The sequence below is a fragment of the Carassius gibelio genome, chromosome B3, assembly GCF_023724105.1.
Source record: "Carassius gibelio isolate Cgi1373 ecotype wild population from Czech Republic chromosome B3, carGib1.2-hapl.c, whole genome shotgun sequence".
NCBI lineage: Eukaryota > Metazoa > Chordata > Actinopteri > Cypriniformes > Cyprinidae > Carassius > Carassius gibelio.
In genome coordinates this window covers 174,065-198,587 of record NC_068398.1, presented here as the reverse complement: position 1 = coordinate 198,587, position 24,523 = coordinate 174,065, and the positions used below count along the sequence as shown (strand labels likewise).

The window sequence follows — 24,523 nt, the reverse complement described above, 5'->3', positions numbered from 1 at the left end:
GTGTGTGTGTGTGTGTGTGTGTGTGTGTCCTGATGGTGTGTGTGTGTGTGTGTGTGTATGTGTGTGTGTCCTGATGGTGTGTGTGTGTGTGTGTGTCCTGATGGTGTGTGTGTGTGTGTGTCCTGATGGTGTGTGTGTGTGTGTCCTGATGGTGTGTGTGTGTGTGTGTCCTGATGGTGTGTGTGTGTGTCCTGATGGTGTGTGTGTGTGTGTGTGTGTGTCTGTGTGTCCTGATGGTGTGTGTGTGTGTGTGTGTGTGTGTGTGTGTGTCTCCTGATGGTGTGTGTGTGTGTGTGTCCTGATGGTGTGTGTGTGTGTGTGTGTGTGTGGGTGTGTGTGTGTCTGTGTGTCCTGATGGTGTGTGTGTGTGTGTCTGTGTGTCCTGATGGTGTGTGTGTGTGTGTGTCTCCTGATGGTGTGTGTGTCCTGATGGTGTGTGTGTGTGTCCTGATGGTGTGTGTGTGTGTGTGTCTGTGTGTCCTGATGGTGTGTGTGTGTCTCCTGATGGTGTGTGTGTGTGTGTGTCCTGATGGTGTGTGTGTGTGTCCTGATGGTGTGTGTGTGTCCTGATGGTGTGTGTGTGTGTGTGTGTGTGTGTGTGTGTGTCCTGATGGTGTGTGTGTGTGTGTGTGTGTGTGTGTGTGTGTGTGTCCTGATGGTGTGTGTGTGTGTGTCCTGATGGTGTGTGTGTGTGTGTCCTGATGGTGTGTGTGTGTGTCCTGATGGTGTGTGTGTGTGTGTGTGTGTGTGTGTGTGTCCTGATGGTGTGTGTGTGTGTCCTGATGGTGTGTGTGTGTGTGTCCTGATGGTGTGTGTGTCCTGATGGTGTGTGTGTGTGTGTGTCCTGATGGTGTGTGTGTGTGTGTGTGTGTATGTGTGTGTGTCCTGATGGTGTGTGTGTGTGTGTGTGTGTGTCCTGATGGTGTGTGTGTGTGTGTGTCCTGATGGTGTGTGTGTGTGTGTCCTGATGGTGTGTGTGTGTGTGTGTCCTGATGGTGTGTGTGTGTGTCCTGATGGTGTGTGTGTGTGTGTGTGTGTGTCTGTGTGTCCTGATGGTGTGTGTGTGTGTGTGTGTGTGTGTGTGTGTGTCTCCTGATGGTGTGTGTGTGTGTGTGTCCTGATGGTGTGTGTGTGTGTGTGTGTGTGTGTGTGTGGGTGTGTGTGTGTCTGTGTGTCCTGATGGTGTGTGTGTGTGTGTCTGTGTGTCCTGATGGTGTGTGTGTGTGTGTGTCTCCTGATGGTGTGTGTGTGTGTGTGTCCTGATGGTGTGTGTGTGTGTCCTGATGGTGTGTGTGTGTGTGTGTCTGTGTGTCCTGATGGTGTGTGTGTGTCTCCTGATGGTGTGTGTGTGTGTGTGTCCTGATGGTGTGTGTGTGTGTCCTGATGGTGTGTGTGTGTCCTGATGGTGTGTGTGTGTGTGTGTGTGTGTGTGTGTGTGTCCTGATGGTGTGTGTGTGTGTGTGTGTGTGTGTGTGTGTGTCCTGATGGTGTGTGTGTGTGTGTCCTGATGGTGTGTGTGTGTGTGTCCTGATGGTGTGTGTGTGTGTCCTGATGGTGTGTGTGTGTGTGTGTGTGTGTGTGTGTCCTGATGGTGTGTGTGTGTGTCCTGATGGTGTGTGTGTGTGTGTCCTGATGGTGTGTGTGTGTGTGTCCTGATGGTGTGTGTGTGTGTGTGTGTGTGTGTGTGTCCTGATGGTGTGTGTGTGTGTCCTGATGGTGTGTGTGTGTGCTGGTTGCAGAGTTCAATCCGGTGCAGCAGCCGCTGCTGAATGAGAAAGTTCTGCGTGACAAACGGAAGAAGCTGCGGGAGACGTTCGAGCGGATAGTTCGTCTGTACGAGCGAGAGAATCCAGAGACGTACAAAGAGCTGCGCAAGCTGGAGGTGGAGTACGAGACCAAGAGAGGACAGCTGTCGCTCTACTTCGACTCCGTCAAGGTGTGTGTGACGCTGCTGCACGACATGATCAGATCTGAACACTACTGTGAACACTGAGAGATGAACAACACTCCTCTAAAGATCCTGACCATCAGATTTCAGACACACTGATTTTTATAGACAATGGAGAATCACGTAAAGCTGAGCTGCTTCAGTCCAGTAAGAGTTCATCTGGAAAGATGTCTACAGTTATTCTGATGTTTACTTGATAAAATCAGAGAAGTTTCTAGGGATGTGCACGATCATGATTTTTCATGGCCGATTCCGAGCCTGATTTTTTGTAATTATCTTTAAGCAACAAACAAGAAAGAAGGAAATTGTGCATAAACCAGATGTTTATTTGGTGTTTAATAGGCCTAACTGAATTTTGACTGTTGAAAACAATAACTGTAACCATCTGAAATGAACAGCAGTAACTGCACAGTAATATACACACATCAGACTTTAGCTTCCGTTTCTGAATTGTGTTGAAACTACAGAGAACTGGCCTTGAATAAAAGATTAACTGTAATCATGTGAAATTAAACTCAATAACTGCACAGTTCTACAATCCACACAACACAATCAACACACAGTCAATAAGAGGTTTCTTAATCAGCATTCAGTGTTTGTTTTAGTTTTTACATTTGGTTTTAAATTAAAAAAGGTCTTTACCAGTGAGACTAAATAACAGATGCAAAAAGTATTTCATTCATCCAATAAAAAAAAAAAAAAAGAATTAGGGTAATGATTCATATCTATATTTTTTTTACTTGAGCCAATGAATAATAAATAACTATTGTCTCAAGTAAAAAAAATTATAGATGTGAATCATTACCCTAAAATATTTTAATTGGATGAATGAAACACTGTTTCTCAGTGTGCTACAGCAGGTGATTTTTAAATCAAATTAAGTCGATGTAATTTCAAGGTAAAATAAAAATAATCATCCTATACAGAACTTACGTTTACTTCTGGCTTTTCAAACGTGTTTGCAAGTTATACTTTACAAAAAAAAAAAAAAAAAAAGTTGTCACAGTTTAGTCTGTTTCGTTTCTCATCCAACACGTGAGAAGTTGATCTGAACATCTCTTCACGGTCTCCTCGTGTTTAGGGCTCGGACCGGTACAGCTTTAGTGCGCACTTAGCGTCAACCTCTCTCTCTCTCGTGAAGCCAATAAGGAAGTGACTAAAACTGCAATTCATCGACTGGCCGCTTGAGGCTGGCTGCAGAAGAGAGTCAGTCCCATAGACTCCCTATGTTAAATTTTTTTTATAACTCATCCGTTTAAATTATATTAAGCCTTAAAGTTCTGCATAATTAAGGGCGTGGCCACTTGAGTGACAGGTGGATTGCCACTGCTGACAATGTCTTCGCACTAGGTGGGCGTGGCTTCAGCAATCATCTCCCGCCTTTTTGCCCATTTTCGATTATCCGGGAGAGTCGCGCGGAAACGCGCTGCCAAGATGGCGACGGCCCGCTCTGCACACTTTAGGCTTCAAAACCGCTATTGAGGAGTCTATGGGTGACGTCACGGACACTACGTCCATATTTTTTTACAGTCTATGGTGCGCACAGAACACCAACGGTTGATCGCTTCCTGCTATCTGTGCCTCAGACGTGTAGCTCTGCACGTCCAGTGCTGATCGACTGCCTGTGTCCTGCGCACAGATTTTGAAATACTTCCACACAAATGACATAGCGAACCATTACAATGTAGTCTGTGCACACGAGCGCACTTCTGGAAAAATTGGCCGAAAAAAGACCAAAAACCGGTCGATTGCCAATCGCGTATTTTAATTAAAAACTGTCCGATTCCGATTTATTGCCGGTCAACCGGTGCATCCCTAGAAGTTTTGACAGCAGAAACACATTGATCTTGAGCTGGAGCTCGATGTGTGTACAGCTACAATAAAAGTATACAGCTACAATTTTACACAATAAAAAAACTCTCATTCAGAGAAGTTAGAAATATAAAATTATACAGTAAAGGGTAAACATGTATCAGTTCTTAGGGCTGGGTATCGATTCGGATGTTCCAGATCGATTTGATTTAGATTCACAAACTCGCAAATCGATTTGATTTCGATTCTCGATTCAAGTCAATGAATATAGCTATAATAAAAATACTATATGTTTAAAAAAGAAGAGTGAACATAAGTTTACAATTGGGTGATTAATAAAAATAAATGTTTCTTAATCAGCATGCAGTACACTAAGTAGACATCGAAAACGCCTCTTGTACCACTGCGGGTACCGCGGCGGCGGCGGTATAAAGTGCATTTGCAGCCTTTGACCGCTGAGTGGCGCTTTAACCACAAGTTATCAAACAAGCGCATCAAAGCACATTTTCGCTAAAAGACGTCAGTTTTGCCTCACCGATGTGTTACATTTCTTAGAACGAGAAAGAGAAAGAGTCTGTAGTTATATTTTCTAAACTACATGGTATTAAACCCTATTTTAGATGGGACACATTTAAAAGGTGTGCAGTATTATTTATATTATATTAATTATGCGTTATATTATTCGAAATAAATTGTGGTTTACCCTGCATCCGAGCATTAAAAGTGGTAGTCTATTTTAGGGGGGTAGGCTGCATGGATTAATATGCAAAATGTAAATATTTAAATATATTATGCCTATATTTTAATTTATATTTGACAGAACCTATTGGGAAAAAGACATTTGTCTGTAAACTGATTAAGAAACTGTTGCATGTTTAAATGTGAAGCACTATATAATTTCGTTCCCATTATTTAGGCATAATTTGCCTTAAAACAAGAAACGAATAAAATTAAACCGGCACGATTAAATCTTTGAAACTCTAAAGAATTAATAAAACTTCCAAACTGGCAGCTCAGCAGTGAGTCAGTGTCACGGATGGAGGACCTGTTAATATATTTTCTAGTTTATATTTCCATCTCGTTATGCCACTGGTTTAGATTATTATTATTATTTTTTTCTTATAGAACTTATTTGTAAATAGAGCAGTCACTGTCTGTGTAACTGTCAGATGTGATAGTGAAATGTGTGTGTTAATGAATTCCAATCAGTCGTAAATGGGACGCCCTTATTATCAGAAGTTCATTCAAAACGCCACATTTTATTTTCAAGCGTACTAGTGGCGTATCAGGTCCTAAAAAAGGAAGTTTGGCAGCATATTACAGATCCTATTACTGGCTCTCATAATAAAAGTTAAAAGAAAAACCGTATGTAATATATATAATATTTTTTTCAAAATGCTGTTTAATATGTACCCGATTAAGGAGAATTAAAATGCAGACGTATTAATGAACAAAACGTTCAGACGTTAAACGCACTATTTACGCGTGGCTGGGAGCAGGTGTAGATTACTTTCGTACCAACTAATATTTGGAAAAAACGAACGTTTTAATGAATCCGAAAATTTACGCCAAAACCATTTTACACGCGATTTACATAAAATTCGTTCTGCTCGTGTTTCATGAATGAGACCCAATGCTGTCTGCGGAAATAAATATGGGACAAAAAATCGATTCATGGCCTTTGAGAATCGATTTTGAATTGACCAGATTTAAAAAAACGATGAATCGAAAAATATATTTTTTTACCCAGCCATAATTGTTATGCTGTAAGGATACAGAATTTGTGATGTTAGTGCTGTCAGTAGAAACAGGCCACTGATCTACTGAGTGTGTGTGTGTGTGTCCATCAGAACGCTGAGTCCGTGGAGGTGGACAGTATTCCTCTTCCAGACATGCCTCATGCTCCATCCAGCATCCTCATCCAGGACATTCCCCTGCCTGGAGCTCAGCCGCCCTCCATCCTGAAGAAGAGCTCCTCCCTCGGGTCAGAACACACACACACACACACACACACACACTCTCTGTACACACTCACTAGCCGTGTTTCCACTGTTGGGCTTAAACTGGGCGTGCTAGTACAGGCCAGGGCCTGACATGTTTCCACTGTCTCTTCCGGGGCTTGATCGTGCCTTCTCGGGGCTTCCTGAGGACCAACAGTCAGGGTTTTTTGGCCTGACAAAAACCCTGGGTCAAAGCGTGCCAGCTGGGGCTAGAGGAGGGGTTATGAACAAAAGAGGAGTTTCTCTGCATCTGGAGAGCTCAGTGCTGCAGATCATTTCAGAGAGATGAGACTTTTTAAAGTAAGTTGAGCTCAAAACTCACTCTTAGTTATCAGCAAGTGTTTGAAATAACTTGATCTGATGTGGATTATAATCACTAAACAAGGCAGAAATATTTATAAGCGAAAGAATATTTAAAAGACTATGCACGCTAAACATTAACATTACCATAGTAAACATTATAAATACGACCGCTTGAAGAAATCAGTTGTCAGCTTCTTATCCTCTATTCTCTATCTTACTCCCTATCACAATCGTGTATTTTAGTAACTTATATTACCTGTCATTAGTCTCGTTTCGAGAGTTTTAGCTAAGCGTAGCCTATCATAAAAATATAATAATGTTTTTTTTTTGAGTATGTGATTGCGCTAGTTCCAGTTACTTAATTCTTAGTTTTCTGATAACTTCTCTTTGTTGGTGAATGATGGGGTTGCATGATGTTGTTCCTGAGAGGCGTGTAAAGGGTGGGTTTTAGTGAAGCTCAGCGTACTTCAGGCCCTGACTGTGGAAACTAGAAACTACTGGCCCAAGACTATTAGCCCCACCGGCCTGTTTTAAGCCCTGGATCGCACTGACCCCACAGTGGAAATGCTGCTACTCTCTCTCTCTCTCTCTTTCTCTCTCTCTCTCTGTCCATCTCATAGCTGATCGAACCCTAACGGCTCTACTGGGAGATCATTTATGAGAGTTTAATGTAGTATATGAAGCAACGATTTGTTTCTTTAAAAATAAATCTCTATTTATTTTCTTACAGGAATAAAATTAGATTAATTCAGATTCTTATCCTTACTAGTATCTGACCTGATTCACATATTCTTTAAACTGAGAATGAGTGCATGTGTTCAGTGTGTCAGTTGCTGTGTTTGGTCAGAGAACCCTAGCCCAGGAGAGACTGTCAATGTGTGTTCACTCGTGTGTTTCAGGAAGGGCTCAACACTGTCAGCGGCCGCTCTAGCTGGAGTCCCTCGCCTGCCACCGGGACGCAAACCCCCGGGACCCCCGCCGGGGCCACCTCCACCACAGGTCGTGCAGCTGTACGCTAACACCCGCCGCACAGGTATACTGACACCTGCCGCACGGTTACGCTGACACCCGCCGCACGGTTACACTAACACCCGCCGCACAGGTACACTAACACCCGCCGCACAGTTACGCTGACACCCGCCGCACAGTTACGCTGACACCCGCCGCACAGTTACGCTGACACCCGCCGCACGGTTACGCTAACACCCACCGCACGGTAACGCTGACACCCGCCGCACAGTTACGCTGACACCCGCCGCACGGTTACGCTGACACCCGCCGCACGGTTACGCTGACACCCACCGCACAGTTACGCTGACACCCGCTGCACGGTTACGCTAACACCCGCCGCACGGTTACGCTGACACCCGCCGCACAGTTACGCTGACACCCGCCGCACGGTTACACTAACACCCGCCGCACAGTTACGCTGACACCCGCCGCACGGTTACACTAACACCCGCCGCACGGTTACACTAACACCCGCCACACGGTTACGCTGACACCCGCCGCACGGTTACACTAACACCCGCCGCACAGTTACGCTGACACCCGTCGCACGGTTACGCTGACACCCGCCGCACGGTTACACTAACACCCGCCGCACAGGAACACTAACACCCGCCGCACAGGTACACTAACACCCGCCGCACAGTTACGCTGACACCCGCCGCACGGTTACGCTGACACCCGCCGCACAGGAACACTAACACCCGCCGCACAGTTACGCTGACACCCGTCGCACAGTTACGCTGACACCCGTCGCACAGTTACGCTGACACCCGCCGCACGGTTACACTAACACCCGCCGCACAGGTACACTAACACCCGCCGCACAGTTACGCTGACACCCGCCGCACAGTTACGCTGACACCCGCCGCACGGTTACGCTGACACCCGCCGCACAGGTACACTAACACCCGCCGCACAGTTACGCTGACACCCGCCGCACAGGTACACTAACACCCGCCGCACAGGTACACTAACACCCGCCGCACAGGTACACTAACACCCGCCGCACAGTTACGCTGACACCCGCCGCACAGTTACGCTGACACCCGCCGCACGGTTACGCTGACACCCGCCGCACAGTTACGCTGACACCCGCCGCACGGTTACGCTGACACCCGCCGCACAGGTACACTAACACCCGCCGCACAGTTACGCTGACACCCGCCGCACAGGTACACTAACACCCGCCGCACAGTTACGCTGACACCCGCCGCACAGTTACGCTGACACCCGCCGCACAGTTACGCTGACACCCGCCGCACAGTTAAGCTGACACCCGCCGCACAGTTACGCTGACACCCGCCGCACAGTTACGCTGACACCCGCCGCACAGTTAAGCTGACACCCGCCGCACGGGTACACTAACACCCGCCGCACAGTTACGCTGACACCCGCCGCACAGTTACGCTGACACCTGTTTGTTTCCTGTCAGAGGGCGGTGGTTCAGACTCTGAGATGATGGACACCGGAGGGAGAGACAGTGACAGCGAAGCAGACGATGACAGTGACTCACAGGACGACAGCGACACCGAGAGAGACGATGCTGATGCTGATATCAGAATGACATCAGATCGCCATGATGACGAGGACAAACACACAGGTACGTCGTAGGATTTACATTCAGCAGAAGTAAGAGTACTTTCACTACAACAAAAGATTATGCTCAGACAGGTGACATTCGAGAGTTAAGAGGAGTGTTCGACTGGACTTAAAGATCGATCCGTGTAGGACATCAAAGTAAAGCGAGAGAAAGCATATGGAGAGATCTGCTCTCTTATAGCTTTCACAGTACTTTGTTGTCATGCACCAATCGATCTAATCAGCACTGCTTCAAGTCGAACACATCTAAGCAGTCATCAGAGGAAGCATCAAGTTGCCACGCTACAGTGTTTCCAAGTCTGCGGTTTGGGGAAACCCTCCATAAAACATTTTACCCCCTGGAATACCGGTGGACCCCTCTTGAAACGTGATTGGAATAGTTTTGAGTAGCAGTTGGTCTTGTGAAAACCTGACAACCCTGCTACGCACGGAAATGTTTGAAATGAACATACTTCAAAATGGCACATTGAAATTACTCAGTGTTATGGTGCATTTCATTAGACTTTGACTTAATATATATATATATATATATATATATATTAAGTTAATATTAGGGCTGCTGATTAATCACATGCAATTGTCATGCATGTCTCGTCATTTGGCTGCAGCACATCCAATATAGACAGTTTCCCTGATTAGTTTTACTGTAGTTTGTTGCAGTTCGTATCTATATTCAAGGGTGAATGAAGAATGTTTCGGATTGAATCTCAAAATTTTAAGTCAAAAGCTAACCAACGAATATTTGAATAATTGAAAATTCTGGTCCAGCCCTATCGCAAACAAAGTCTTTAAAAAAATATATATGAAGTGACTGAAGTGACGTGACATTCAGCCAAGTATGGTGACCCATACTCAGAATTCGTGCTCTGCATTTAACCCATCCAAGTGCACACACACAGAGCAGTGAACACACACACACACACACACACACACACACTGTGAGCACACACCCGGAGCAGTGTTCATCATTTATGCTGCGGCGCCCGGGGAGCAGTTGGGGGTTCGATGCCTTGCTCAAGGGCTCCTCAGTCGTGGTATTGAAGGTGGAGAGAGAGCTGTACATGCACTCCCCCCACCCACAATTCCTGCCGGCCCGGGACTCGAACTCGAACTCACAATCTTTCGATTGGGAGTCCAACCCTCTAACCATTAGGCCACAACTTCGATAAGACGATACGGCGATTCTGAAGGAAATGGTTCAGCAGTTTTTAGGTCAAGTGACACAGCTGTAGGAATGAAGTTTTGACGTGTTTTTCTTTGCTCAGGTCGCAGCGTGCGATTCGCTGACATGCCACCGCCAAAAGAGAAGAGGAAGAGGAGGGTGAAGACGCCGAAGAGCATCACACCACTGCAGGCTATGATGCTCCGGATGGCAGGTGTGCGATCTCATCATCGTCACACTTAACACTTTAAACAATACAGCTTTAGATGTTGACTTATGTGTGTGTTTGTGCAGGTCAGTCTATCCCGGAGGATGAGGAGGAGGAAGAGGATGAAGAGGAGTACACAGATTCAGAGGAGTCGGATGCTGAGGATCAGGTCTCCACTGAAGCCGCTCAGTCATTGGTCAATCCCAGACTTCCTGTTCCATCTGCACCAATGGCAGCACAGCAGCAGCCTCCTCCACACATGCAGGCTCCACCAATCACAGGGCCTCCTCCTTTAGGACCGCCTCCTGCTCCTCCAATGAGGCCGCCGGGACCGCCGTCAGGCCCGCCCCCAGGCCCGCCTCCCGGTGCGTCATTCATTATTGTTATCATACAGATGATGCTGAAGAGCAGCAGTCATATCAGAATCATTGGTCGAGCACAAGATATCTGTGCTGAAATACTGTGATGTTTGATGGTCTGAAGAGTCTGTGACGTGTCTGGTGGTTGTTTTGGTGCAGAAGTTGAGTAGATTGTGTTGAGATGTTTGCTGATGCTGGGTTTTGTCACACACAGGCGCTCCTCCATTTCTGAGGCCCCCTGGACTCCCCGGGGCCCTCAGGGGCCCCATACCACGCATGCTGCCTCCGGGGCCCCCACCGGGACGCCCACCTGGACCCCCACCAGGACCCCCACCCGGTCTGCCCCCCGGACCCCCCCCCAGAGGACCCCCACCACGCCTGCCTCCTCCGGCCCCCCCAGGTGAGAGAGTGTGTGTGTGTGTGAGAAAGAGAGAGCGTGTTTGAGAGTGAGATAGAGAGAGAGTGTGTGTGCTTGTTACCTGGAATATGTGCATGCGTTCACACACAACTCGTAAAGGTCCCATAAAGACACGTGAAATCAGGGCGTGTAATGTACGAGTGGAAAACGCTAGGCACGTTAACATCAATTCCAGAATCAATCCCGGGACGTGTTTGCATTCACACAGGAGGCTACCTGGCAATGTTCGGTCAATTTTCCGAGTCCAATGTGCAGTGTGAAGGGGGCTTTTGAGAGAGAGAGAGAGAGAGAGAGAGAGGGATGTGGTGTCTAAAACTCTTAACCAACTTGAATATAACTTGAAAAAAAAAGCAATATTACATTTGTAATTAAGTCAAGTCACCTTTATTTATATAGCGTTTTAAACAAAATACATTGCATCAAAGCAACTGAACAACATTCATTAGGAAAACAGTATGTCAATAATGCAAAATGACAGTTAAAGGCAGTTCATCATTGAATTCAGTGATGTCATCTCTGTTAAGTTTAAATAGTGTCTGTGCATTTATTTGCAATCAAGTCAACGATATCGCTGTAGATGAAGTGACCCCAACTAAGCAAGCCAGAGGCGACAGCGGCAAGGAACCAAAACTCCATCGGTGACAGAATGGAGAAAAAAACCTTGGGAGAAACCAGGCTCAGTTGGGTGCCAGTTCTCCTCTGACCAGACGAAACCAGTAGTTCAATTCCAGGCTGCAGCAAAGTCAGATTGTGCAGAAGAATCATCTGTTTCCTGTGGTCTTGTCCTGGTGCTCCTCTGAGACAAGGTCTTTACAGGGGATCTGTATCTGGGGCTCTAGTTGTCCTGGTCTCCGCTGTCTTTCAGGGCAGTAGAGGTCCTTTCTAGGTGCTGATCCACCATCTGGTCTGGATACGTACTGGATCCGGGTGACTGCAGTGACCCTCTGATCTGGACACAGACTGGATCTGGTGGCTACAGTGACCTCGGAACAAGAGAGAAACAGACTAATATTAGCGTAGATGCCATTCTTCTAATGATGTAGCAAGTATTTTAAAATCTATATGATGTTTGATAGGGAGCCAGTGCAGTGTTGACAGGACCTGGCTAATATGACCATACTTCCTGGCTCTAGTAAGAGCCCTTGCTGTTGAGAAATTACTCGTCATCCAGTTTTTTATATCGACTATGCATTCTATTAGATTATCAAATTGGTGTCTTTCACCAGGCCGCGAAGAAATATAAAGCTGAGTATCAGCATCAGCATAACAGTGAAAGCTAACACCATGTTTCCTGATGATATCTCCCAAGGGTAACATGTAAAGCGTGAAGAGTAGTGGCCCTAGTACTGAGCCTTGAGGTACTCCATACTGCACTTGTGATCGATATGAGACATCTTCATTCACTGCTGCGAACTGATGGCGCTCATATATGAACGCTTTAAACCATGCTAATGCACTTCCGTTAATGTCAACAAAGTGTTCAAGTCTATTTCTGCCTCATATTTTAAATCTTTTAATCATTTTAACAGACTGAATCCTGCAGTGTAAGAGTGCTCTTAGGTTTTTCAACAAAAACAACAAGAAAAATGGAGAAGATAGTGGGGAGATAGATCGTACTAGTTTCTGAACACAAGAAGTTGTATATGAGCACAAAACTCTTAACTTGTCTAATGTCTGCTGCAAAACGTCCATCAGAATCAGAAAGGTTTTTTTTTTTTTTTTTTTTTACAAGTGTGCGCACACAAGGAATTTGTTTTAGTGACATTAGCAAATATGTAAATAAGTGTCATGTGGAAATATAAATAGACAAATATTTAAAAAATCAATGGAAAAATAAATACATTGAATGAACAGTGCTATAGATGATAATGGAGTAAAATAAAGTTAGATGTTGGGAGCTCCTGGACTAAACTGTCCTAAGCACCATACTGTTTCCTCCCCCATATAATGTTGCGCAGCCACAAACATTGTTGTGAACTGACGTTCTCCTCCCCGTTAACTTCAAAACCAAATGCAGGAGTTAACTTTTCAGCACTAGGCTACTGTTGCTGCTGTTGCTATAGCAACAAAAGATGCCCCCGGTTCCTGTTTGTAACCAAAACGCTGTTCTTATTTTACTAAAAAAAAAAAAAAAAAATGTGTTAACACCCTTAATGCAAATGCACACTAGTCTAATGGAATAGACTTCATCATCTAATGTGTACTTGCATGGTTTGGTTTAATTTTTGCAATATACTCAATAACATAAAATCGCAGACAATATATATCGCACACCCCTGGACAGCCATCAGGACAAGACCACGTAAACCAGAGGAGAATGACAAACAAATTCCCTGTTTAATACTGTAAAGCTGTTTTGACACAATCTGCAATTCAAGTTTATTTGTATAGTGCTTTTTACGATACAAATCATCACAAAGCAACTTTATAGAAAAATTAAAGCTGCAAGCAGCGATGAACGGGCCCTCGCACCCGGGCTCACCGGCAGCGAGTGGCTTTAGTAAATAGGTGAACGGTGAGAAATATGCGTTCAAACTCATAAATATAAGTAGAATATATCAATGTTTATTCCATATATGTGCCAATCTTCCTGTGGGCCAGCAGGAGGCGCTATCATTAGAATGGAATATTGGCCTTCAGATGTGTTCAGGGCAGGACTCTTATCGAACATGTGAAGTTTGGGGAAGATTGGACATTTTATGCTTGAGTTACAACAACTTCTGTTGCTGTGGCGAGACATCAAATTTTGTCATGGCATTATAGACACGCCCTTTAACAAAAACTCAAGATCTCCACAATTTAACATTGCACAGGTCTTTAGATTAGACTGACCACAAAAAATACATTAATGTCAAAAGATTTCTAGGAGTAGTTTGTCGCAGCGTAAAACATGTCACTTCCTGTTGCCAGCAGGTGGCACTATGACTGAACATGGGCATGTAGATCTGTTAAGGGCAGAAGTCTTATCTAACATGTAAAGTTTGCGGCAGATTGGACATTGTATGTCTGAGTTACAGCAACTTCCTTTTTCATGGCGAAACATCGAAATTTGTCAGGCTGCCACGGACACGCCCTTTAACGAAACCTCAAGATCTTCGCAATTTAACATCGCAAAGGGCTTTAGATAACAATCACCAAGTTTGGTGTTGATCTGAATAAAATCTCCAGGAGGATTTGTTAAAGTACAACCATTGAAAATGTCAAAAACAACACCAATTTTGCAGAGAAAATTCAAAATAACCGGCTTCCTGTAGACATTTGGATTTCGTACCAAGAGACTTTTTTGTAGGTATTGATAAGTTACATGTGTGTACTGATTTTCGTGCATGTACGTGACACGTAGCTCGAGGCACACTCCGTTAAAAGTGTATAGGTGGTGCTATCGAGCCATTTTGCCACACCCAGTGAAATATTGGCATCCAAATGTGTGCAGGTCAGGACTCTTATCAAACATGTGAAGTTTGGGCAAGATCTGAAATTTTTATGCCTGAGTTACAACAACTTCTACTCCCATGGCGAGACATCGAAATTTGTCATGGTGCCATGGACACGCCCTTTAACGAAAACTCAAGATCTTCACAATTTAACATTACACAGGCCTTTAGATTAGACTGACCACAAAAAAGACATTGTCATAACATTTCTAGGAGTAGTTCATCGCAGAGTAAAATATGTCACTTCCTGTTACCAATAGGTGGCGCTATGACTATAACTGAATATGGGCATGTCAATCTATTCAGGTCCAGAGTCTTATCAACCATGTGAAGTTTGGGGCAGATTGAACATTGTATGTCTGAGTTACAGCAACTTCATTTTTCATGGCGAATCATCGAAATTCACCAAGACACCACGTACACACCCTTTGACGAAATCTCAAGATCTTCGCAATTTAACATCGCAAAGGCCTTTAGATCAGGCATACCAAATTTGGTGTTGATCTGAATACATCTCTAAGAGGAGATCGTTAAAATACAGCGCATGGAAATGGCAAAAATGCACAAAATTTGCTCATAATATTAAAAATAACCGACTTCCTGTTGGGTTTAGAATTTTGCTCCAAGAGTCTTTTTTTGTGGGTATTGGTGTGTTACATGTGTATACCTATTTTCATACATGTACGTAAAATGTAGCTTGAGGCGCACACCGCTGAACGTGTATAGGTGGCATTGTCGAGCCATTTTGCCACACCCACTTCTGAAACCCATATCAGGCGTAAAATTTCGCCAGTTCGGAGGTGTGTGCAAATACTTTTTGAGTATATTTAGGCCTTCAAAAAGATGATTAATTTGGTACCATAATAATAATAATAATAAACAAAGCAGATACAATAGGGTCCTCACACCATCGGTGCTCGGGCCCTAATTACATTTCTACAATATTTAGTAGTAGCTTATAAGTGGTGACTGTCAGTTTACTGTCAGCAATGTAAAAAGCACTATATAAATTATGGTGACTTGACCCCTAGTTGCTGTCAATGATTTTCATCCGTGCAAAACTATTTTTCACTGTAACCAGAACTTGCTGTTTTGGCTGATTTGTTATTTCCTTGTTAGCAGAAATGTTGGCTAGTTTTAATGATAGGTTTGTGTGTTTTGTGTTGATTTGCAGGAATGCCCCCACCCCCTCCGCCCCGCATGGCTCCGCCCCTCTCTATGTTCCCACCTCCACTCAATCCAAACGTGCTCAGCGCTCCGCCCAGCCTCCGGCAGAAGTCGCCCGTGGTGACAGGCTCCTCCAGTGATTCCACCCCTCTGGCCCCGCCTGCCCGGGGCTCCGTCCACCAAATGCCACCGCCCCCCGGCACCACGGCCACCATCGAGAAGCGGGCTACGGTCTCTGGCCCCGGGGCATCCTCGGCCCCGCCAGGCGGAGCCACCATCTCAGCCAAGCCACAGATCATCAACCCCAAGACGGAGGTGACGCGGTTCGTGCCCACAGCACTTCGCGTGCGCAGGGACCGGGCCCCGGGCCGCAGAGATGAGGAGCCGTCCAAACCAGCAGTTGCGGCCAAACCCCTGCAGCCTCCCGGCGCCGCGCCGCCTGGCATCAAGACCAAGGACCAGATGTACGAGGCCTTCATGCGTGAGATGGAGGGGCTGCTGTGAGCTCCTGTACATCCACCAGATTGTGTTTTAACTTTAGATGTGAATAAATGCCAGATGTCAAACTCAGCTAATCTTCAGTCTGTCAGTTTGTCTTTACAGTCTTTTGCTTCACAGTTCTTTAGACGTAACCAATCACACTGTGGTGGAATTATGCATTTGGGATACTTTATATACAACCAAAATACATAATTTTTCAATCATCAAACCACCTTTTAAGGGGTCATACAATGATGCTAAATATTACATTATTTGTGACACTGGACCACAAAAACAGTCATAAGGGGAAAACATCATACATTTGTCTGAGGTACTACTTTTTGAAAATCTGGAATCTGAGGGAGCAAAAAAGTCAAAATACTGAGAAAATCATCTTTAAAATTGTTCAGATGAAGTTCTTCGCAATGCAATTTAATCATCAAAAATGAAGTTCTGATATATTTACGGTAGGAAATTTGGGTGGGTGGTGGTCGTGGACGAGTCTTAACATTGATAAAGAATATTTCTTTGGATTTGAAACTATAGTCTTTACAACTTTGAAGATCTTATTTATGCACCAAGAGCATGTAACACTCCAAAGAGAAATGAAAAATTTAAATCGCACCTCATAACACCTCTTTAAGTACCTCAAAACAACAAAATAAAAGCAGTCCAAAAAGTGACGTGACTTTCAGCCAAGTATGGTGACCCATACTCAGAATTCGTGCCCTGCAATTAACCCATCCGAAGTGCACACACACAGAGGACTGAACACACACACACACACACTGTGAAAACACACCTGGAGCAGTGGGCAGCCATTTATGCTGCGGCGCCCGGGGAGCAGTTGGGGGCTTGGTGCCTTGCTCAAGGGCACTTCAGTCGTGGTATTAAAGGTGGAGAGAGAACTGTACAGTCGTGGCCCAAAGTTTTGAGAATTACATAAATATTGGACATTGGAAAAGTTGCTGCTTAAGTTTTTATAATCGCAATTTGCATATACTCCAGAATGTTATGAAGAGTGATCAGATTAATTGCATAGTCCTCCTTTGCCATGAAAATTAACTTAATCCCAAAAAACCTTTCCACTGCATTTCATTGCTGTCATTAAAGGACCTGCTGAGATCATTTCAGTAATCGTCTTGATAACTCGGGTGAGAATGTTGACGAGCACAAGGCTGGAGATCAAAAGCGTTAGCACTCGTTAGCTTGTCATTAGCGTTTTCTTTTCTCCTCTCCTCTCCTCTCTCACGCTGCAGTTTTCCACAAGTTCATCAAACAACCGCAGTAAGAATATTTCATCAAGCACGGTGAGTAATGGCTTCTCCTACAATTGTTATTTGCACCTCTTGCCACATGTACAGTTTATCTATCTCTGTCGCTGATGAGGGATTCACATGTGATAAATGCAGGGAAACAGTTAGGCTGACAGAGAAGATTTCAGAATTAGAGACACACATCCAAACTTTAATTGAGGACAGTAAGAATGTTAGGGCTCTAGATATGGCTTTGGATGCGTCTAGCTCAGGGATTCCTGTACATTGTCCGGTTCCAGCAGAGCCCCTGCAGCAGGGCAACTGGGTGACGGTGAGGCAGCGTAGTCGTGGGTCAAAACACCGCTCTTCTGTTCCGATCAAAACATTAAACAGGTTCTCCCCACTCAGTGATGCACCCACTGAGAAACCTGATGAAAGTGCTCTAGTTATTGGTGATTCTATTGTACGGAACGTGAATATAGAGACACCAGCCACCATAGTCAAATGTTTACCGGGAGCCAGAGCGCCTGACATCTTGGCAAATTTAAAAGTGCTGGCTAATGCTAAACGTAAATACAGTAAGATTGTTATTCATGCCGGCGCTAATGATGTTCGACTTCGCCAGTCGGAGATCACTAAAAATAACTTTAAAGAGGTGTGTGAACTTGCAAGCACGATGTCAGACACTGTAATATGCTCTGGTCCCCTCCCTGCTTACCGTGGTGATGAGATGCATAGCAGATTGTCATCACTCAATGGCTGGATGTCTAAGTGGTGCCCACAGAATAACATAGGTTTCATAGACAATTGGACGAGCTTTTGGGGCAGACCTGACCTGTTTAAAAGAGATGGTCTTCATCCCTCCCGGGGTGGAGCTGCTCTTCTCTCTAGAAATATGGCAAATAGTCTTAGTGTTTATACTTGACTAACTGGGGCCCAGGTCAGGAAGCAGACAGACTGGCTAAACCGACCGTCTGCTAGCTGCCTCCCGTCACAGAGGTCAGTTAATTCTCAGCACATAGAGACTCTTTCACCTAGATATCACACTATAGAGACTGTGTCTGTTCCACGAACTAGAAAATACAAAAAACGTCCAAACCAAGTTAAGGTTAACAATTTAATTGAGGTTCAACAAATAAAAAACAAATGCAATACGGATAAACAAATGATAAAGATTGGCTTATTGAATATCAGATCCATTTCTACGAAAACACTTTTTGTAAATAATATGATAACTGATCATAATATAGATGTGCTCTGCTTGACAGAAACCTGGCTAAAACCTGATGATTACATTATTTTAAATGAGTCCACCCCCCAAGATTATTGTTATAAACACGAGCCGCGTCTAAAAGGCAAAGGGGGAGGTGTTGCTTCAATTTATAATAACGTTTTCAGGATTTCTCAGAGGGCAGGCTTCAAGTATAACTCGTTTGAAGTAATGGTGCTTCATATAACATTATCCAGAGAAACCAATGTTAATGATAAATCCCCTGTTATGTTTGTACTGGCTACTGTATACAGGCCACCAGGGCACCATACAGACTTTATTAAAGAGTTTGGTGATTTTACATCCGAGTTAGTTCTGGCTGCAGATAAAGTCTTAATAGTTGGTGATTTTAATATCCATGTCGATAATGAAAAAGATGTATTGGGATCAGCATTTATAGACATTCTGAACTCTATTGGTGTTAGAAAACACGTTTCAGGACCTACTCATTGTCGAAATCATACTCTAGATTTAATACTGTCACATGGAATTGATGTTGATAGTGTTGAAATTATTCAGCCAAGTGATGATATCTCAGATCATTATTTAGTTCTGTGTAAACTTCATATAGCCAAAATTGTAAATTCTACTTCTTGTTACAAGTATCGAAGAACCATCACTTCTACCACAAAAGACAGCTTTTTAAGTTATCTTCCTGATGTATCCGAATTCCTTAGCATATCCAAAACCTCAGAACAACTTGATGATGTAACAGAAACTATGGACTCTCTCTTTTCTAGCACTTTAAATACAGTTGCTCCTTTACGCTTAAGAAAGGTTAAGGAAAACAGTTTGACACCATGGTATAATGAGCATACTCGCACCCTAAAGAGAGCAGCCCGAAAAATGGAGCGCAGCTGGAGGAAAACAAAACTAGAGGTATTTCGTATTGCTTGGCGGGAAAGTAGCATATCCTACCGAAAAGCATTAAAAACTGCTAGATCTGATTACTTTTCTTCTCTTTTAGAAGAAAACAAACATAACCCCAGGTATTTATTCAATACAGTGGCTAAATTAACGAAAAATAAAGCCTCAACAAGTGTTGACACTTCCCAACACCACAGCAGTAATGACTTTATGAACTACTTTACTTCTAAAATCGATACTATTAGAGATAAAATTGCAACCATTCAGCCGTCAGCTACAGTTTCGCATCAGACAGTGCACTATAGACCCCCTGAGGAACAGTTCCACTCATTCTCTACTATAGGAGAGGAAGAATTGTATAAACTTGTTAAATCATCTAAACTTACAACATGTATGTTAGACCCTATACCATCTAAGCTCTTAAAAGAGGTGCTTCCAGAAGTCATAGGTCCTCTTCTGACTATTATTAATTCCTCATTGTTATTAGGACATGTCCCCAAAACCTTCAAACTGGCTGTTATTAAGCCTCTCATAAAAAAGCCACAACTTGACCCCAGAGAACTAGTTAATTATAGACCAATCTCGAATCTCCCTTTTCTGTCCAAGATACTAGAAAAGGTGGTATCCTCACAATTATATTCCTTCTTAGAGAAAAATGGTATATGTGAGGATTTCCAGTCAGGATTTAGACCGTATCATAGTACTGAAACTGCTCTCCTTAGAGTTACAAATGATCTGCTCTTATCATCTGATCGTGGGTGTATCTCTCTATTAGTTTTATTGGATCTTAGTGCTGCGTTTGACACAATTGACCACAACATTCTTTTGCATAGACTTGAACACTTTGTTGGCATCAGTGGAAGTGCATTAGCATGGTTTAAATCGTACTTATATGACCGCCATCAGTTCGTAGCAGTGAATGAAGATGTATCATATCGATCACAAGTGCAGTATGGAGTACCTCAAGGCTCAGTTCTAGGGCCGCTACTCTTCACGCTTTATATGTTACCCTTGGGAGATATCATCAGGAAACATGGTGTTAGCTTTCACTGTTATGCTGATGATACGCAGCTCTATATTTCCTCGCAGCCCGGTGAAACACACCAATTTGAAAAACTAATGGAATGCATAGTCGATATTAAAAATTGGATGACGAGTAATTTCTTACTGCTAAATTCAGAAAAAACAGAGGTGTTAATCATAGGGCCTAAAAACTCTACTTGTAATAACCTAGAACACTGTCTAAGACTTGATGGTTGCTCTGTCAATTCTTCGTCATCAGTTAGGAACCTAGGTGTGCTACTTGATCGCAATCTTTCCTTAGAAAGCCACGTTTCTAGCATTTGTAAAACTGCATTTTTCCATCTCAAAAATATATCTAAATTACGGCCTATGCTCTCAATGTCAAATGCAGAAATGTTAATCCATGCATTTATGACTTCAAGGTTAGACTACTGTAATGCTTTATTGGGTGGTTGTTCTGCACGCTTGGTAAACAAACTACAGCTAGTCCAAAATGCAGCAGCAAGAGTTCTTACTAGAACCAGGAAGTATGACCATATTAGCCCGGTCCTGTCCACACTGCACTGGCTCCCTATCAAACATCGTATAGATTTTAAAATATTGCTTATTACTTATAAAGCCCTGAATGGTTTAGCACCTCAGTATTTGAATGAGCTCCTTTTACATTATACTCCTCTACGTCCGCTACGTTTTCAAAACTCAGGCAATTTGATAATACCTAGAATATCAAAATCAACTGCGGGCGGCAGATCCTTTTCCTATTTGGCGCCTAAACTCTGGAATAACCTACCTAACATTGTTCGGGAGGCAGACACACTCTTGCAGTTTAAATCTAGATTAAAGACCCATCTCTTTAACCTGGCATACACATAACATACTAATATGCTTTTAATATCCAAATCCGTTAAAGGATTTTTAGGCTGCATTAATTAGGTAAACTGGAACCGGAACACTTCACATAACACCGTATTTTCTACATCATTAGAAGAATGGCATCTACGCTAATATTTGTCTGTTTCTCTCTTGTTCCGAGGTCACCGTGGCCACCAGATCCAGTCTGTGTCCAGATCAGAGGGTCACTGCAGTCACCCGGATCCAGTACGTATCCAGACCAGATGGTGGATCAGCACCTAGAAAGGACCTCTACTGCCCTGAAAGACAGCGGAGACCAGGACAACTAGAGCCCCAGATACAGATCCCCTGTAAAGACCTTGTCTCAGAGGAGCACCAGGACAAGACCACAGGAAACAGATGATTCTTCTGCACAATCTGACTTTGCTGCAGCCTGGAATTGAACTACTGGTTTCGTCTGGTCAGAGGAGAACTGGCCCCCCAACTGAGCCTGGTTTCTCCCAAGGTTTTTTTCTCCATTCTGTCACCGATGGAGTTTCGGTTCCTTGCCGCTGTCGCCTCTGGCTTGCTTAGTTGGGGTCACTTCATCTACAGCGATATCGTTGACTTGATTGCAAATTAAAACAGACACTATTTCAACTGAACAGAGATGACATCAATGAATTCAATGATGAACTGCCTTTAACTATCATTTTGCATTATTGAGACACTGTTTTCCAAATGAATGTTGTTCAGTGCTTTGGCGCAATGTATTTTGTTTAAAGCACTATATAAATAAAGGTGATTGATTGATTGATCATTATGTCAGGCTGATTGGGTTAGAATGGCAGACTTGACATGTTAAAGGAGGTTGATGCTTGAAATCATTGTTCTTCCATTGTTAACCATGGTGACCTGCAAAGAAACGTGTGCAGCCATCATTGCGTTGCATAAAAATGGCTTCCCATGCAAAGATATTGTGGCTACTAAGATTGCACCTAAATCAACAATTTATAGGATCATCAAGAACTTCAAGGAAAGAGGTTCAATTCTTGTAAAGAAGGCTTCAGGGCGTCCAAGAAAGTCCAGCAAGCGCCAGGATCTTCTCCTCTTTAGGAGAAGAGGATTCAGCTGTGGGATCGGAGTGCCACCAGTGCAGAGCTTGCTCAGGAATGGCAGCAGGCAGGTGTGAGCGCATCCGCACGCACAGTGAGGTGAAGACTTTGGAAGATGGCCTGGTGTCAAGAAGGGCAGCAAAGAAGCCACTTCTCTCCAAAAAAAAAACATCAGGGACAGATTGATCATCTGCAGAAAGTATAGTGAATGGACTGCTGAGGACTGGGGCAAAGTCATATTCTCTGATGAAGCCCCTTTCCGATTGTTTGGGGCATCTGGAAAAAGGCTTGTCTGGAGAAGAAAAGGTGAGTGCTACCATCAGTCCTGTGTCATGCCAACAGTAAAGCATCCTGACACCATTCATGTGTGGGGTTGCTTCTCATCCAAGGGAGTGGGCTCACTCACAATTCTGCCCAAAACACAGCCATGAATAAAGAATGGTACCAAAACACCCTCCAACAGCAACTTCTTCCAACAATCTAACAACAGTTTGGTGAAGAACAATGCATTTTCCAGCACGATGGAGCACCGTACCATAAGGCAAAAGTGATAACTAAGTGGCTCGGGGACCAGAATGTTGAAATTTTGGGTCCATGGCCTGGAAACTCCCCAGATCTTAATCCCATTGAGAACTTGTGGTCAATCCTCAAGAGGCAGGTGGACAAACAAAAACCCACTAATTCTGACAAACTCCAAGAAGTGATTATGAAAGAATGGGTTGCTATCAGTCAGGATTTGGCCCAGAAGTTGATTGAGCGCATGCCCAGTCAAATTGCAGAGGTCCTGAAAAAGAAGGGCCAACACTGCAAATACTGACTCTTTGCATAAATGTCATGTAATTGTCGATAAAAGCCTTTGAAACGTATGAAGTGCTTGTAATTATATTTCAGTACATCACAGAAACAACTGAAACAAAGATCTAAAAGCAGTTTAGCAGCAAACTTTTTGAAAACTAATATTTATGTAGTTCTCCAAACTTTTGGGCCACGACTGTACATGCACTCCCCCCATCCATGATTCCTGCCGGCCCGAGACTCAAACTCACAACCCTTCAATTGCGAGTCCGACTCTAACCATTAGGCCACAACTTTCCCATTTAAAAAAAAGCATCATTTGTTAAACTGAGGCATTCATCAACAACATACTAAAACTACAATTATTTGTAAAATGCATCCTCGTGTTCATAATTCTGGACATCTGCAGCAGTATTTCTCATCATTTCCATCTATTTTAATGTAGGTTTTATTAACAAAATTTGGGAGGAGCACGTTCAGATAATTAACAAGTTGGGGAGCACTCAGCAATCAATGGTAAGAGGTATATATACAGCAGTCTCACCTCAATTCATTCAGTCTTTCAGCAGTTTGATAGCTTTATTTAGTGTAGCTCATGACTGTGGCAGGACATATGGGGAACACTAAAACGTGTTGGTCAACATTTTTACTGGCCAGGGTAGAAGCGGGATGTAGTTAGTTTCTGTAAAACCTGGAAGGTCTGTCCAGGTGGTTGGCAAACCCAACCAGAAAATCCCTCCTGGTCCTCTATATCCCATTCCTGTGTTGGCCCCACTATTTGATCATGTCATTGTTGATATTGTAGGTCCACTTGTGCGCTCCACAAGTGGATATCAATATCTTTTAACAATGATGTGTGCAGCTACTCATTTTCCGGAGGCCATTCCTCTATGAAACATTTCTGCCAAAGTGGTGTTAAAGGAGCTGCTAAAATTTTTCTCCATGTTTGGTCTGACAAAAATCATTCAGACTGACCGTGGAGCGAATTTCATGTCTTGTGTGTTCACTCGTGTTTTGAAACAGCTTAGCATACAACAAAATTGTCATTCAAGACATTCTGACGTAGTTCCGTGTAGCTGTTTTTATTTATTTATTTTTCTCCAGAACTTTATCTTACTATCACTCTCTGTTTTTAAAGTGATAAAATATCACTTAATTCACACCATATTTCTGATATTATCGATCAATCTTATCAGATTAATTTTGATCGTTCACTTTTATTTTATATCCGTGAGTGCAGTACACTTGCAAAGTGTTAGCACTCGTTAGCTTGTCATTAGCGTTTTCATTCGAACCTATCGCTGTTTTCTTTTCTCCTCTCCTCTCTCTCGCTCCAGTTTTTCAAGTTCATCAAACAACCGCAATAAGAATATTTCATCAAGCACGTGAGAAATGGCTTCTCCTGCTATTGTTATCTGCACCTCTTGTCACATGTAGTTCAAGTTCAAGTTGATTCTTGGACAAG

The 24,523-nt window shown here is 43.7% G+C and overlaps 1 protein-coding gene across 1 annotated transcript in view; it reads left to right on the top strand.

The window, feature by feature from the left end:
- Positions 1 to 15,991, top strand: part of LOC127952158 (WW domain-binding protein 11-like) — a 24,276-nt gene extending 8,285 nt beyond the window's left edge. Inside the window, exons 5-12 of the mRNA XM_052550518.1 lie at positions 1,740 to 1,936; positions 5,611 to 5,744; positions 6,963 to 7,096; positions 8,507 to 8,674; positions 9,939 to 10,049; positions 10,130 to 10,408; positions 10,617 to 10,802; positions 15,429 to 15,991. Of these exons, the coding sequence (XP_052406478.1) occupies positions 1,740 to 1,936; positions 5,611 to 5,744; positions 6,963 to 7,096; positions 8,507 to 8,674; positions 9,939 to 10,049; positions 10,130 to 10,408; positions 10,617 to 10,802; positions 15,429 to 15,925 (1,706 nt within the window). The 3' untranslated portion in view covers positions 15,926 to 15,991. The remainder of the gene's footprint in view (positions 1 to 1,739; positions 1,937 to 5,610; positions 5,745 to 6,962; positions 7,097 to 8,506; positions 8,675 to 9,938; positions 10,050 to 10,129; positions 10,409 to 10,616; positions 10,803 to 15,428) is intronic.
- The last annotated feature ends 8,532 nt before the right edge of the window (positions 15,992 to 24,523 follow it).